This window comes from Eumetopias jubatus, unplaced genomic scaffold, assembly GCF_037043125.1.
Source record: "Eumetopias jubatus isolate StellerSeaLion01/CBP00866 unplaced genomic scaffold, mEumJub1_p1.0 scaffold_8, whole genome shotgun sequence".
Classification (NCBI taxonomy): Eukaryota; Metazoa; Chordata; class Mammalia; order Carnivora; family Otariidae; genus Eumetopias; species Eumetopias jubatus.
Window position 1 is genome coordinate 4,140,578 of NW_028274814.1, and position 16,433 is coordinate 4,157,010.

At 38.4% G+C, this 16,433-nt stretch overlaps 1 protein-coding gene across 1 annotated transcript in view; it reads right to left on the minus strand.

The window, feature by feature from the left end:
• The window catches only part of CCDC7 (coiled-coil domain containing 7), a 395,691-nt gene that overhangs the window by 210,102 nt on the left and 169,156 nt on the right, over positions 1 to 16,433 (minus strand). Inside the window, 2 exon segments of the mRNA XM_088025513.1 lie at positions 374 to 446; positions 1,530 to 1,824. Of these exon segments, the coding sequence (XP_087881639.1) occupies positions 374 to 446; positions 1,530 to 1,824 (368 nt within the window).

A 16,433-nucleotide genomic window follows, 5' to 3' on the forward strand; every position in this document is an offset into this window, starting at 1 on the left:
AAAATATATAAAACACCTAAAGAATCTAGCTAAAATATGAATTATTTATACCACAAATCATCTTTTTCCTGCTGTACCCTGATGAGTTTTTGGCATGATATGTTAAGAATTCATAATGCCAAAAACTATTATTTGGTTGAGGCAAAGCTATCACTGCCCTTTTACACAGATCTTAGTTGAAACAAACTCTGGGTAAAGCTAACTCACCAAATTAATTTTTACATACTGGTCAATAGATTTCCATATTATGTGATGACTGTCCAAGGAGTTATTTCCATATATAATAATGTTCTCTCTTCATTTATTTATAATTATACCATGGGAAGACACAATCATTCACATTTTTACCTTACAAAACAGAAAATAATTTTACCTTGAAATTCTCTTGCTTCTTGGTAAGTTTGTTTTTCAGTCTTACTTTGTAATTTCTCTTCTCCAACGGCAGCCTTAATGACAAAAACTATAATAAGTAATTTCAAATTATATGTCTTGGAACTCTAATTACCTTCTCTCAGAGCAAGAATTTTTATTTATTATCTACAATGTCATTGCATAAATGTTTTACTTTTATATCCCGAATGCATCAAATAAAAACATGAGAACAATTAATGGATCTGAAAGGCATTTGGGAACACTCATGTGGAGGGAACCCAAGCTATATTGTGATTCTCCTCATAAATAATTCTAAATAAATCATGTTAATAATGATTATGATTCTACTTTAGACTTACATTTTAGTCTGATTCAATCTCTAGACCAACTCAAATAGCTCATGAAATCCTTTTTAAGGTAACTTTAATAAATTCTATGATAAAAGTGTATTGTAGATATATGTCAAATATATATAGCCTTTTATTTTATTTATTTATTTGACAGAGAGAGACACAGTGAGAGAGAGAACACAAGCAGGAGGAGTGGGAAAGGGAGAAGCAGGCTTCCCGCAGAGCAGGGAGCCTGATGCGGGGCTCGATCCCAGGGCCCTGGGATCATGACCTGAGCCGAAGGCAGACGCTTAACGACTGAGCCACCCAGGCGCTCCTATATACAGCCTTTTTATCATTTCTTTTTTTCCCCAGCATTTTTGCTTTAAGAGTTTTTCTAATCAAATACTGTTTTAACAAAAGCAATTCTAATAATTTTCTAGGCCTTGTTTAAGGTATATAAAGTCATTTCAAAAGAACTTTGTTTTCACAATTACCTTACTATATAAAAATATTTTTTCTGGATGAACCTGAAATGAAAATTTCCCTATCTCAGCTAGGAATTGTATATATTTTATCATTAAAACTCAATCTAAGCCACAACTTCTTTGTCGATAGAGCTTAGAATTTTTTATGTTAAAATATCACTCTGATTCTCAAATATACCTTAAACATCCTAAATATAAAATAGATTATATTAAAAGGCAAGCTTTTTATTCCTTTTAAATAAGAAAATATTAATGAGTTTTAATTAACATTTACTTAAAATATTAAGGGAATCTAGCATTTCAAAGTGAACAGCTTTCAAATTATTGTACTATATCTTACCTCTGAGATATCACTACCCATTGGCTTTTTTCTGGTAAGAAAAGGATGTGAAATGAGTGACACTGTTGTTGTTCCATCCCCTTGAAGTGATGTTTTGACAGACAGTAAGTCTCCAATCTCTTCATTTGATAATAGTCTTGTTAAGGATTTATCCTGGGTCTTTAATGGAAGTATATGGGGTAGGTCTTTATTAGCTGAAACTTCATTTGAACTCCTTAAAAAAGCTGATCCATCTTGAGACTGTAGGATCTGTGAAAGATCTGGAAGAGCAGAGCTAGCTCTTTTCTTCTCTGAGCTTTAGAATTACAAAACATCTGGTATTAGATTACGTGAAGAAAATGTTTTATTTGTAATTGAAGCATCATTTTCATAATCTATAAGAATATTAAATAAGCAACCATAATTATTCATTACTTAATGGTAATACAAATATGAAGTTGCTGCTAGATAACAAGTCAGAGATAATATATCTTTTGGGATTTAAAATAGATATACAGAATTAAGTAACATTTAAAATACTTAACATAAGAGCTATTCAAGATCATAACAGGCAAGAACAAAAAATATTTGGTCAGGCAAAGTAGAGCACAAGATGTTTTAGAGGATGCCCTTTAGTCACATTTATTCCAAAGTTATCTTTCCACAATTTCATCTCAGAATGAAAATAAAAATGAAAATTTCTCTATAGTGGTTTTAATATAAAAAGATCACTGTCTTCCACAAGGGTCAATTTCCAAGCTCTGGGTTAGTTTTCTTCAAGTTAGTAAGTATTTATTCTTCACCTGTTGGCAGGATCAGCTTATTAGGGTTCCAGAACTAGTAACCATATATCATGGTTTGTCCGCACAGTCTCAGTGTATGCTTGTCCCAGCATTCCAGTTTAGATGATAATTTAAATGATCCAACTACAATTACCCATGTTTTATAGAATTTAACACAGCTTTTCTAGCCCTACCAAATGAAACAGATTTTGATGGTTTTTGTTTTATACAGCTATTATTCCAGTTAGTATAATTTGCCTAAGGTTTATTGCAGTGCCAAAAATAATTTAAATTTTGGTCACACAGATGCAAAATTTTACAACGTAACTATTGTCACCAATCCTAATCTGTTACTTTAGGATGAATTTCAAACACCTGATTTTGGATTATAAAAAAGAGAGATATGGAGGACAATTCTGAGAACAAAAGTGTAAGATAACTGATAGCTAAAAAGATAATTAATGAAAAACAGACGTTTGCATAGTGTTATAAAATGGATTCCAATATTAAAGTAAAGAGAATAGGTGGCTGCCTGTCCCAAATTAAGGCTATCTCAACCTCAAACATGATTTATTAGTTTTATCAGGTATTTGAATTTAAAAAAACTAGTTATAAAATAGTCTAACACTCTTCTGTAAACCATTTTTGAAGACATATCCTAGAGGACTGTTGTCATTTTTTGGCCACTGAAGCATAACAATTGTTCAAGTACATAATATAAATTGATGCCTTTTTACAACCATACCTGCAGCTATACACAAATCACCACTCCTATTGCTAATATTACCACACAGCTATAAGTAGAAAGCAAAATGCTTTTAAAGATTTTGAAATTTTTATTAGGGGATATTAATCACTTGATTCTACACAGGCAAATGATCCTATTATAACAAGAGAGAAAATGTGTGGCAATATCAAGAACAAGGCCTTAAATACAATACAGAGAATATAATACAAAGTTTATTTATAACTATATTCCCACATGCAAGCTTTTCCCACTTATATTGGCTCCCACAACCATAAAGGACAGTCATGGCATAACACCATAATACTTCTGCTGAGGGGGGACAAGAATGAAAAATACTAGAAAGGTATGCAAGCAGTACTGTTCAAGCTCACATCAGCCAAACAGATATCTCTCAGAAGTGGAAACAGGCCTACTTTCAAGGCCTGATGTCTGTTTGAGTGATAAAAGAAAAGAAGAGGTAGAGGAGGAAAAGGAGGAGGAAGAGGAGAAGAAAGTCGATGAAAGTCAGCCTATAGTCACACAGAAAATAATAATGATTTGCCCAATCCCCAATCTTTGGTAAATTATCAAAAACAACCTAAATATATTTTATAAGTCTTGCTAAATTTGCATCATTTGTCATACACTTTTGATTAAGATTCTTTCTAGTCATCACTATGTTAAAACACAGAGTATAATAGTATCCTTATGAGCATGTATATTAACAGCTTTGATAATAAGGATGTTGATGGCATTCTACATGATAGTCTTCAACATCACTGATGTGATATAAAGACATAATATATAGAGATGTATAAAGAATAACGGGGAGGAGCAAGATGGCGGAGGAGTAGGAGACCTAAATTTCATCTGGTCCCAGGAATTCAGCTGGATAGGGATCAAACCATTATGAACACCTATGAACTCAACAGGAGATCAAAGAAAAGAATAGTAGCAACTCTCTTAACAGAAAAGCGACCACTTACTGGAGGGTGGGACGTGTAGAGAAGTGAATCCGAGGTGATATTCGGGAGGATAGACGGTGGGGGAGAGGGCCTCCATCGGCCGATTCTAGCAAGTGATAGCAGAGCACAAAATGGGAACTTTTAGAAGTCAGCTCTGCTGAGGGACGTCGCTCCAGTGGCTAAGCGGGGGGTGGAACCCTCCCAGGACAGTGTGGTCTCAGGACCCTCTGGGTCACAGGAAGACTGGGGGCTGCTGAGTGCAGGAGAGCTCCCAGGGATTGAAGCAGGAAGCCAGCTGCAGAGACAGAGCTGAGGAGTGGGCTCTCAGGTTGGGGTTGCCATAACCTGTGATCCACAGCACAGTCGGGCCACTGCTCTTCCAGCAGGGACCCAATAAGCTGCAGATCCAGGGAGACTCCCTTTTCTCCCCTGGGGAGAAGTGGCATGGGAGTGCACCACATGAATCTGCTGGGTTTGGAGACTCCATGCGGGGTCGGGTGCCAGAGATAGAAATGCTCGGTCACAGGCTGGGTGAGCACGGAGTGCAGGGAGACCAGGGAGATGGGAGTGACTGACTGCTTTTCTCTGGGGGCTCACTGAAGAGTGGGGCACAGAGTTGTCAGCTCCTCTGGGGCAGAGATTGGGAGGCCGCCATTTTCACACCTGTCCTCCAAAGCTGTGCAGAAAGCTTGCAGGGAACAAAAGCTCCTGAGAGCAAATCTGAGGAGCAGATTACTTAGCCTGGCCCCCGCCAAGGGTGTGGCAGTTCTGCCTCCGGCAAAGACATTTGGGAACCATGGCAACAGGCTCCTCCCCCAGAAGACCAGCAAGAACAGCCAGCCAAGACCAAGTTTACTGATCAATGAGAACAGCAGAACGCCAGCATGAGGAGAATACAGCACATAGAATTCATGGCTTTCCCCCCCCTGATTCTTTAGTCTTTCAAAGTTAATTTTTTTAATTTTCTTTCTTTTTTGAATTTTTCTTTTTACCTTTTTCAACCAACATCTTATCAAACCATTTTTAAAAAATCTTTTTTATTTTTCATTTTTAGAGTCATAGTCTATCCCTTCAGAGTAGTTACCTTCTTTTTGGTATATATATATAAGTTGTTCTCTCTTTAAAATTTTGGGATACAGTTTCTTCTAACAGACCAAAATATACCCTAAATCTCTAGTGTATGGCTTTGTTCTAGTCTCCTGACAGATCACATTCTCTTTTTTTTTTAAATCCCCTTCTTTTTTTCAACCAATTTCTTATCAATTCCTTTTCATCTTTACACTCATATTCCATCCCTTCATCGTATTAACCCTTATTTTTGTACATATGTAAGTTTTTCTTTCTTTAAAATTTTGGGAGGCATTTTCTTCTAACAGACCAAAATATGCCCAAAATCTAGTGTGAGGCACTGATCTATGCACCAGCCTGATCATATTCTTTTTTATCTTTTTCTTTTTTTTTCTTTCCCTTTCTTTTCCCCTGGTTTCAGGTCTCTTCTGATTTGTTTAGTGTATATTTTTCTGGGGTGGTTGTTACCCTGTTAGCATTTTGTTCTCTCATTCATCTATTGTCCTCTGGACAAAATGACAAGACGGAAAAAATCACCTCAACAAAAAGAACAAGAGGCAGTACCGATTGCCAGGGACCTAATAAATACAGACATTAGTACGGTGTCAGAACTAGAGTTCAGAATGACGATTTTAAAGATATTAGCTGGGCTTAAAAAAAGCATGGAAGATATTAGAGAAACCCTCTCTGGAGAAATAAAGGAACTAAAATCTAACCAAGTCGAAATCAAAAAGGCTATTAATGAGGTGCAATCAAAAACGGAGGCTCTAACTGTTAGGATAAATGAGGCAGAAGAGAGAATTAGTGATATAGAAGGCCAAAGATGGAAAATAAAGAAGCCAAGAAAAAGAGATAAACAACTACTGCTTCATGAGGGCAGAATTCGAGAGATAAGTGATACCATAAGGTGAAACAATATTAGAATAATTGGGATCCCAGAAGAAGAAGAAAGGGGGGGGGCGGTAAGGTACATTGGAGAAAATTATAGCAGAGAACTTCCCTAATTGGGGGAAGGAAACAGGCATCAAAATCCAGGAGCACAGAGAAACCCCTCAAAATCAATAAAAATAGGTCAACATCCCAACACCTAATAGTAAAACTTATGACTCTCAAAAACAGAAAACCCTGAAAGCAGCTCGGGACAAGGGATCTGTAACCTACAATGGTAGAAACATTAGATTGGCAACAGACCTATCCACAGAGACCTGGCAGGCCAGAAAGGACTGGCATGATATATTCAGAGCACTAAACGAGAAAAATATGCAGCCAAGAATACTATATCCAGCTAGGCTGTCATTGAAAATAGAAGGAGAGGGTGCCTGGGTGGCTCAGTTAAGCGACTGTCTTCGACTCAGGTCATGATCCTGGAGTCCCAGGATCGAGTCTCACATTGGGCTCCCTGCTCAGTAGGGAGTCTGCTTCTCCCTCTGACCTTCTTCCCTCTCATGCTCTCTCTCTACCATTCTCTCTCTCTCTCAATAAATAAATAAAAATCCTTTGAAAAAAAAAAAAGAAAATAGAAGGAGAGATAAAAAACTTCCAGGACAAACAAAACCTAAAGGAATTTGCAAACACGAAACAAGCCCTACAAGAAATATTGAAAGGGGTCCGCTAAGCAAAGAAAGAGCCTAAAAGTAACATAGAACAGAAAGGAACACAGACAATATACAGTGACAGTCACCTTACAGGCAATACAATGGCACTAAATTCATATCTTTCAAGAGTTACCCTGAATGTAAATGGGCTAAATGCCCCAATTAAAAGACACAGTGTATCAGATTGGATAAAAAAACAAGACCCATCCATATGCTGCCTGCAAGAGACTCAATTTAGACCCAAAGACACCTCCAGATTGAAATGAGGGGTGGAAAACCATTTACCATACTAATGGACACCAAAAGAAAGCTGCGGTGGCAATCCTTATATCAGACAAATTAGATTTTAAGCCAAAGACTATAATAAGAGATGAAGAAGGACACTATATCCTACTTAAAGGGTCTCCCCAACAAGAATATCTAACAATTGTAAATATCTATGCCCCTAACATGGGAGCAGCCAATTATATAAGGCAATTAATAACAAAAGCAAAGAAACACATCGATAACAATACAGTAACAGTGGGGGACTTTAACACCCCCTCACTGAAATGGACAGGTCATCTAAGCAAAAGCTCAACACAGAAATAAAGACTTTAAATGACATAATGGACCAAATGGACTTCACAGATATATTCAGAACACTCCATCCTAAAGCAACAGAATACACATTCTTCTCTAGTGTCCATGGAACACAGAATAGATCACATCCTAGGTCACAAATCTGGTCTCAACTGGTACCAAAAGATTGGGCTCATTCCCTACATATTTTCAGACCACAATGCTTTGAAGCTAGAACTCAATCACAAGAAGGAAGTCGAAAAGAACTCAAAAACATGGAGGCTAAAGAGCATCCTACTAAAGAATGAATGTGTGAACCAGGAAATTAAAGAAGAATTTTAAAAATTCATGGAAACCAATGAAAATGAAAACACAACAGTTCAAAATCTTTGGGATGCAGCAAAGGCAGTCCTAAGAGGAAAGTATATAGCAATATAAGCCTTTCTCAAGAAACAAGAAAGGTCTCAATACACAATCTAACCCTACACCTAAAGGAGCTGGAGAAAGAACAGCAAATAAAGCCAAAACCCAGCAGGAGAAGAGAAATAATAAAGATCAGAGCAGAAATCAATGAAATAGAAACCAAAAGAACAGTAGAACAGATCAACGAAACTAGGAGCTTGTTCTTTGAAAGAATTAACAAGATTGATAAACCCCTGGCCAGACTGATCAAAAAGAAAAGAGAAATGACCCAAATCAACAAAATCGTGAATGAAAGAGGAGAGATCACAACCAACACCAAAGAAATACAATCATAAGAACATATTATGAGCAACTCTATGCCAGCAAATTAGATAACCTGGAAGAAATGGAAGCATTCCTAGAGATGTATCAACTACCAAAACTGAACCAGGAAGAAATAGAAAACCTGAACAGACCTGTAACCACTAAGGAAATTGAAGCAGTCATCAACCATCTCCCAACAAACAAAAGCCCAGGGCCAGATGGCTTCCCAGGGGAATTCTACCAAACATTTAAAGAAGAATTAATACCTCTTCTTTTGAGACTGTTCCAAAAAATAGAAATGGAAGGAGAACTTCCAAACTCATTTTATGAGGCCACCATTACCTTGATCCCCAAACCAGACAGAGACCTCATCAAAAAGGAGAATTACAGACCAATATCCTTGATGAACATGGATGCAAAAATTCTCACCAAAATACTACCCAATAGGATCCAACAGTACATTAAAAGGATTATTTACCACGACCAAGTGGGATTTATCCCTGGGCTGCAAGGTTGGTTCAACATCCGCAAATCAATCAATGTGATACAATACATTAATAAACGAAAGAACAAGAACCATATGATTCTCTCAATAGATGCAGAAAAAGCATTTGACAAAGTACAGCATCCTTTCTTGACCAAAACTCTTCAGAGTATAGGGATAGAGGGAACATACCTCAATATCATAAAAGCCATCTATGAAAAACCCACAGCAAATATCATTCTCAATGGGGAAAAACTGAAAGCTTTCTCCTTAAGGTCAGGAACACAGCAGGGATGTCCACTATCACCACTGCTATTCAACATAGTCCTGGAAGTCCTAGCCAGAGCAATCAGACAACAGAAAGAAATCAAAGGCATCCAAATCGGCAAAGAGGAAGTCAAACTCTCACTCTTTGCAGATGATAGGATACTTTATGTGGAAAACCCAAAAGATTCCACCCCAAAACTGCTAGAACTCATACAGGAATTCAATAAAGTGGCAGGATATAAAATCAATGCACAGGAATTAGTGGCATTCCTATACACCAAGAACAAGAGAGAAGAAAGAGAAATTAAGGAGTCCATCCCATTTACAATTGCACCCAAAACCATAAGATACCTAGGAATAAATCTAACCAAAGAGGCAAAGAATCTGTACTCAGAAAACTATAAAATACTCATGAAAGAAGTTGAGGAAGACACAAAGAAATGGAAAAACGTTCCATGCTCATGGATTGGAAGAACAAATATTGTGAAGATGTCTATGCTATCCAGAACAATCTACACATTCAATGCATTCCCTATCAAAATACCATCCACTTTTTTCAAATAAATGGAGCAAATAATCCTAAAATTTGTATGGAACCAGAAAAGACCCTGAGGAGCCAGAAGAATGTTGAAAAAGAAAAGCAAAACTGGTGGTATCACAATTCCAGACTTCAAGCTCTATTACAAAGTTGTCCTCATCAAGACAGCATGGTACTGGCAGAAGAACAGACACATAGATCAATGGAACAGAATAGAGAGCCCAGAAATGTACCCTCAACTCTATGGTCAACTAATCTTTGACAAAGCAGGAAGAATGTCCAATGGAAGACAGTCTCTTCAAGAAATGGTGTTGGGAAAATTGGACAGCCACATGCAGAAGAATGAAACTGGACCATTTCCTTACACCACACACAAAAATAGACTCCAAATGGTTGAAAGACCTAAATGTGAGACAGGAGTCCATCCAAATCCTAAAGGAGAACACAGGCAGCAACCTCTTCAACCTGAGCCACAGCAACTTCTTCCTAGAAACATCACCAAAGGCAAGGGAAGCAAGGGCAAAAATGAACAATTGGGACTTCATCAAGATAAAAAGCTTTGCACAGCAAAGGAAACAGTCAACAAAACCAAAAGACATCTGAGGGAATAGGAGAAGATATTTGCAAATGACATATCAGATAAAGGGCTACTATCCAAAATCTATAAAGAACTTATCCAACTCAACACCCAAAGAACAAATAATCCAATCAAGAAATGGGCAGAAGACATGAACAGATATTTTTCCAAAGAAGACATCCAAATGGCCAACAGACATGTGAAAAAGTGCTCAACATTGCTTGGCATCAGGGAAATCCAAATGAAAACCTCAAGGAGATACCACCTCATACCAGTCAAAATGACTAAAATTAACAAGTCAGGAAACAACAGATGTTGGTGGGGATGTGGAGAAAGGGGAATCCTCCTACACTGTTGGTGGGAATGCAAGGTGGTGCAGCCACTCTGGAAAAGAGTATGGAGGTTCTTCAAAAAGTTGAAAATAGAGCTAACTTATGATCCAGCAATTGCACTACTGGGTATTTATCCCAAAGATACAAATGTAATGATCGGAGGGGTACGTGCACCCCGATGTTTATAGCAGCAATGTCCACAATAGCCAAACTGTGGAAAGAGCCAAGATGTCCATCGACAGATGAATGGATAAAGAAGAAGTGGTATATATATACAATGGAATATTATGCAGCCATCAAAAGGAACGAAATCTTGTTATTTGCAATGACATGGATAGAACTGGAGGGTATTATGCAGAGCGAAATAAGTCAATTAGAGAAAGACATGTATCATATGATCTCACTGATATGAGGAATTCTTAATCTCAAGAAATAAACTGAGGGTTGCTGCAGTGGTGGGGGTGGGAGGGATGGGGTGGCTGGGTGATAGACATTGGGGAGGGTATGTGCTATGGTGAGCACTGTGAATTGTGTAAGACTGTTGAATCACAGACCTGTACTTCTGAAACAAGTAATACTTTACATGTTAAAAAAAAAAAAGAAGATAGCAGGAAGGGAGAAATGAAGGGAGGGGAAATCAGAGCGGGAGACAAACCATGAGAGACTATGGACTCTGAGAAACAAACTGAGGGTTCTAGAGGGGAGCAGGGTGGGAGGATGGGTTAGCCTGGTGATGGGTATTAAAGAGGGCACGTACTGAATTTTTAACCCTTTTAACACATTATCATCCAGGCAAAATGGAAGCTTTCTATTGAATTACTGCCCAACCTGTCCTGAGTTGTTTTGTCTTTCTGTTTCAAGACCTTTTTTTTTTTCAGCCTTCCTTATTAACTCCATCCATTTTCTAAACTTTCAGCATAGTCCCCAAAGTATTTCTCTCCTCCCTTAGGAAAATAATTCTCTTATAAATATTGATATATACACTGAACCTAAAATCAACGGAAATATAGAAGATATAGAATGTATTTCTATATGAAAGGAAAACAAAAGATCTAGGATTCAAACTGTGTAGAATCAAATGATTCTAAATATTAACTTCATAGGAAAATGTCAATATAATGAATGTAAAATTAACATTCAAAATTTATATTTTGATAGTTTTAAAAATTATAATTATCATTGGTCAAATTCTTCATAGTGATTAGTTTTAGGCCCTCAACTAAAAAGGAACTCAAAAATTCTGAAAAGATTCAGTAAAAATACAGATGATTAAAAGCCTGGAAAAATGAATTGTTAAAATACTTAGAATTATTTCATCTAGAGAAAAGAAGGCTTGTTTACTACTTTGAAATAGTTTGTAAACGTGTAGATATATCTCACACTGAAAATGTTGACTAGCTACAAATAATAGCTATTGTTATTACTGAAATAATTAAAAATAGGAATTAAACTATAAAATAAGGCAAGTATATGAAACAAAAAAGGAAAAGTATTCTAACACTAGAAAAACAAATTATTGGTTAATGAGGAAGATGAACATATTTTCTCTTGTATGGTCCTGGTGGATATTTTCTTTTCCCTAGTCAGTAGCTTGGCAGAGAGTCTCAAAATTTTTCACTGATACCTGCAATATTGGACTGTGAACTCCCTCCACACACCCTTCTATCGACATGTCTACTTCCCCTTCATCAGGGAGTTTCACAGTTAGAGAATCATCTATTTTTCTCTGTACCCTCCCACTTCTCTATAAATATATATACTAGTATGTGAATAGGATCCTTCCCCTAGAGCACTGTCCGTTATCCATCACGTTGTCTCTAGTCCAAACATTCCTTGTGCAAAAGGAGAGCTTGGACTATTACATGTGTTCTGCTTCTACTCTGCTTGTAAGTTTTTTTCAATAAATACTATTGTAGTGTAATAACCTCCATTGTATTCTTAGTTGTATATGACTTATCTGGATATTTTAGCCTCGGAAAACAGAACTAGTTTGATTGGGCCATCACAGAGGTAGAAAATAAACCCACTGGAAGTCTTACATCAGACAAAGAGTGGCTCATTGTTCCCAAACTCTACAAAAAATGTGGCTCATGCTGAACACCTGCTTTCCTTATGGGAATATGGATTTTTTGGTACATGGTAGGAACAGGGTGTCTATAAGACCTGCCACCAGTAAAAACCCTGGGTACTGAGTCTCTAATGAGCTTACCTGGTAGACATCATTTCATGTGTTGTCACAAAGAGAGGACTCTTGGATGCTTGTACCTAATGTCTTCCAAACTTTGCCCCATAAGTTTTCCCTTTGCTGATTTTGCTTTGTATCCTTTTGCTATAATATCACGATAATGACTATGTGTGGAGCCCTCTTAGTCCTCCTAGTAAATCACTGTACCTAGGGATGGCCTTGGGGACCCCCAACACAGTTGGCTTCAGAAGTGGGATTCACTAGAATAGCCCCTGGACTCACTAAAATATGATGAAAGCACTGGTTGGGAAAAGGAGTTATGAAAGACTGGGATGGAATATGATTAACTTTGGGTGGCTGTGGAGTCACCTATTATGAAATAGCAGCTGAGCTAATAGCAGCTGAGAGGTAAAAGTTACCTATGGAATTTGAAAATGATAATTTCAACCCCAGGAGAATTGGTCTGCTGGATCCCCTTCGCTGCTTTTCTGGTGAAATGAGGGAAAAAGATGCAGCCTGGGTGATGGCTTGGATTTCTGTTCTCTCTACCAAGTGGAAGGATAAAGGGCCTAAAAATACCCAAAGGTGGACTTCGGATGTGCCAAAGGCTGTAAAAACTAGTTTGTACTTATTCTTTCCTCCAGGTGGAAGGGAAAAAGTTTAAATCAGCTCCTAGTGCTGGAGCAAAGGGGAAAAAAGGTGGAGGTGAGTGTTAAGGGGGGATAAGGCTGGGTGGGGAGAACTCTAGTCTTTTCTTCAACCTAGCCCTTCTACTACTGTGGCATCATTCTCTTCCCCTTGCATTCCAGCTGGGATCTTCTGTGGCTCTAATGTTAACCTTGTAAATGCTAAATGTATTGCTAGTATGAATTTGCAATGAGTAAAGAGGAGAATTTTTAAATGGCTTTGTATTTTGTAACTATTGCATCTGGATATATGATAAAAATTGATGTGAAATGCTATGTTTTAATTTCATAAATGCTAGAGGAATCATCCTGATCAGGGAAAGCTGCAAAGAAAAGTGTTACTGGGATTTTGTTGCCAAGCATGACTTGGAATTTAAATTCTCTGGATATCAAAAGTAGAACAATGGGGCACCTGGGTGGCTCAGTTAAGCATCTGCCTTGGGCTGAGGTCATGATCCTGGGGTCCTGGGATCCAGCTCCTCATCGGGTTCCCCACTCAGTGGGTAGTCTGCTTCTCCATCTCCCTCTCCCCCTACTTGTGCTCTCTCTCTCTCTAAAATAAATAAAATCATTTTAAAAAAAGAAAATAGGACTAGATTCCATAAATCATGATTTTTGCCTATTAGAAGCAGGAAAGGCAGCCTATTTTTGCCTATTAGAAAAGGAAAGGCAACTAGAGCAAGAGAGGCAATCCCTAAATGAAGATACACATTTGGAGTTTTATCTTTTTTTTTTAAGATTTTATTTATTTATTTGTCAGAGACAAAGAGAGAGAACACAAGCAGGAGCGGGGGGCGGCAGGCAGAGAAAGAAGCAGGCTCCCCACTGAGCAAGGAGCCCAACACAGGACTCAATCCCAGGATTCCGGGATCACGACCTGAGCCCAAGGCAGACACTTAACTGACTGAGCCACCCAGGCACCCGCATTTGGAGTTTTAAACAGCAGTTTTTGGTTGCTAATAGGTTCTTATAAAATTAGACATTTGACCCTTAATGATGATGATTTTTCTGGCCTGATGTGCATATTTTTGAGTGAGTCAATTTGGGCTCTAAGACTGACAAAGAAGGTTTGGTAACACCTTGATTGATATTTGGACTTGTAACAGGACTCTATCTCTATGACATCTCAGGTTTGCTACTAATAAAAATAATAATTAAAGAAAAAAAAGCTAATTCACAGATCCTAATTGCCTGGACCTGACTCAGCTAAAACCTGACACTGTCTGCTATGGGCTGTTTCAGCCTCAGCATGGGTTATTCTAAAGGATGAAAAGCAGAAAGGCTTAATCAGACTCTGGGACAGCTCCAGATCTAGGACACCTGTCTTTGAGTCCCTAAACTCCAAAAACATCATGTATGCAGACTGCACCATCTGGATCACATACCAATATCAACAGAAAAGAGCTTGTTCTCTGAAGAAACCATCTTAAATTCAGCTGCTGATCTACTCTATATACAGAGACTAACTACACTCCTCACTTTCCCTGATAAAAGTTGCAAGTTGGGGAAGGGCACATCTCAAGGACTGTGGCCACTGCATGCTCTTAACAAATCAAACTCTGGTTGTTGATTATTGTTTGACTTGCTGGATTAGTTGCAGTTTGCAACAATGGACTGATACTCTGACTCTACTTCTCTCACTTGTCTCCTGGTATACACACCTTAGTAGGTCCTTTTGACTATTAAAAACAGCTGTTCCCAGGGGCCTGGGTGGCTCAGTTGGTTAACCGACTGCCTTCGGCTCAGGTCATGATCCTGGAGTCCCTGGATCGAGTCCCACATCGGGCTCCCTGCTCGACAGGGAGTCTGCTTCTCCCTTGACCCCGCTCTCTCTCTCGTTCTCTCTCTCTCTCTCTCAAATAAATAAATAAAATCTTAAAAAAAAAAAACAGCTGTTCCCACAAAGTGATTGCTTTTTTTTTCTAAGTGGCTCACTAGATAAATGATCAGAACAAAAGGGATGGGAGGTTACATAAACCCATTTTGAAAATTTTGAAAATTCAGAATTTGTCCTGATCAATTCCTAAATGTGTTGTATCTTTCTGGTTAGGATGTATAAAAATGCTTTTCTGCAAAAAATGCTTTTGTCCTTCTTTACAACCCTTCTAGTCAAAAGATCTAGATGAAAGTAGAACATCATTTGGAAAGAATGTAAAGTTTTGATTACTAAATGAAAACACTGATTCTTGTAACATCTGATAAAAAACAAAAGTCCAGCACGTTAGGAGGCACTAGGGAGGGGAAGGGCACTAGTAATCTTTGTTTTTCAGAACTGTTCCAGAAGTTTTCCCTTCTTCCTGAGGAAAATGCTCTGTGCTGCCATTCCGAGCTGCTGAGAGTACCTTGAATTCAAACTGAGTGCAGAGACCTGAGATTGCACTTGACAGTGCTGATGATGAGATAGCAGGGGTGGGGATCCTGCACTTTCCACACGGAACAGCTTCAGATGTCATCTACATTTCCCAGGTACATTAACTGGTGTCATTCACAAGAAAAACTGGAACTGACTGCTTTTAAGCAGTCCTTCTAAAACAAAATGATTCAACTAAACCAATCAGTCTGGACCAGGAACCCTAAGGTGGGAGACCACATTGGGACCCCGTTTACCTGCACTGCCTGCCTAAAGTATGTCCTCTCGGGGGGCTCTAACAATTATAAAGTCTTTGTTTCCAGGGGTACCATGTGGCCTCTCTGGGATTAAATTTCTTGTGCGTGTGACCTGACTGTCATGACACTGTCTCAGCCCTAGAAGGCCTTCAGGTCAGCTTCAACTTATTGACCATAGTTGTCCAATTCCTGAATTGGTGCCTTGGGTAAGATAAGGAAAAGATCAATATAAAAAATTAAAGAGAAAGTCACTTGGCTTTCTAAGATATGGTTAATGGGACTTGTTTTACAAGCGAAGTCCAGGACTTCTAAAGGGTATAACTGAGATTAATACTACAGGTTAGTCTCACCCGGGAGGCTGGGGACCCACTGATGATAATTTTTTACTGTAAAAATACCTTGGTCAAGGGGGTGTACTGCACAGCAAAGAGTGGACCTAGCAACACTGAGACTGCTATCCTTAGAATGACCTGATTGCAAGGTTGAATCTTGGCCGGCATTTGGGAACTTGGATTTAGGGAGGGTTCCTACAATTCCCAGAGCTGATAAGAGTGGCTCACTGTGCCCAAATTGGTAGCACAAATAATGTGATTTATACAGAATACCTGCTTTGCACTGTGAGCCTGGAATTTTGACACATGGCAGGCAGAGGGTGCTACATGACTAGCCTCAATAAAAACCCTGGGCACTGAGTCTCTAATGAGCTTGACATTTCATATGTATTGTCATAATTCATTGCTGGAGGAATTAAGAGCATCCTGTGTGACTCCACTGGTAGAGAACTCTTGGAAATTTACACCTGGTTTCTTCTGGATTTTCCCTCAT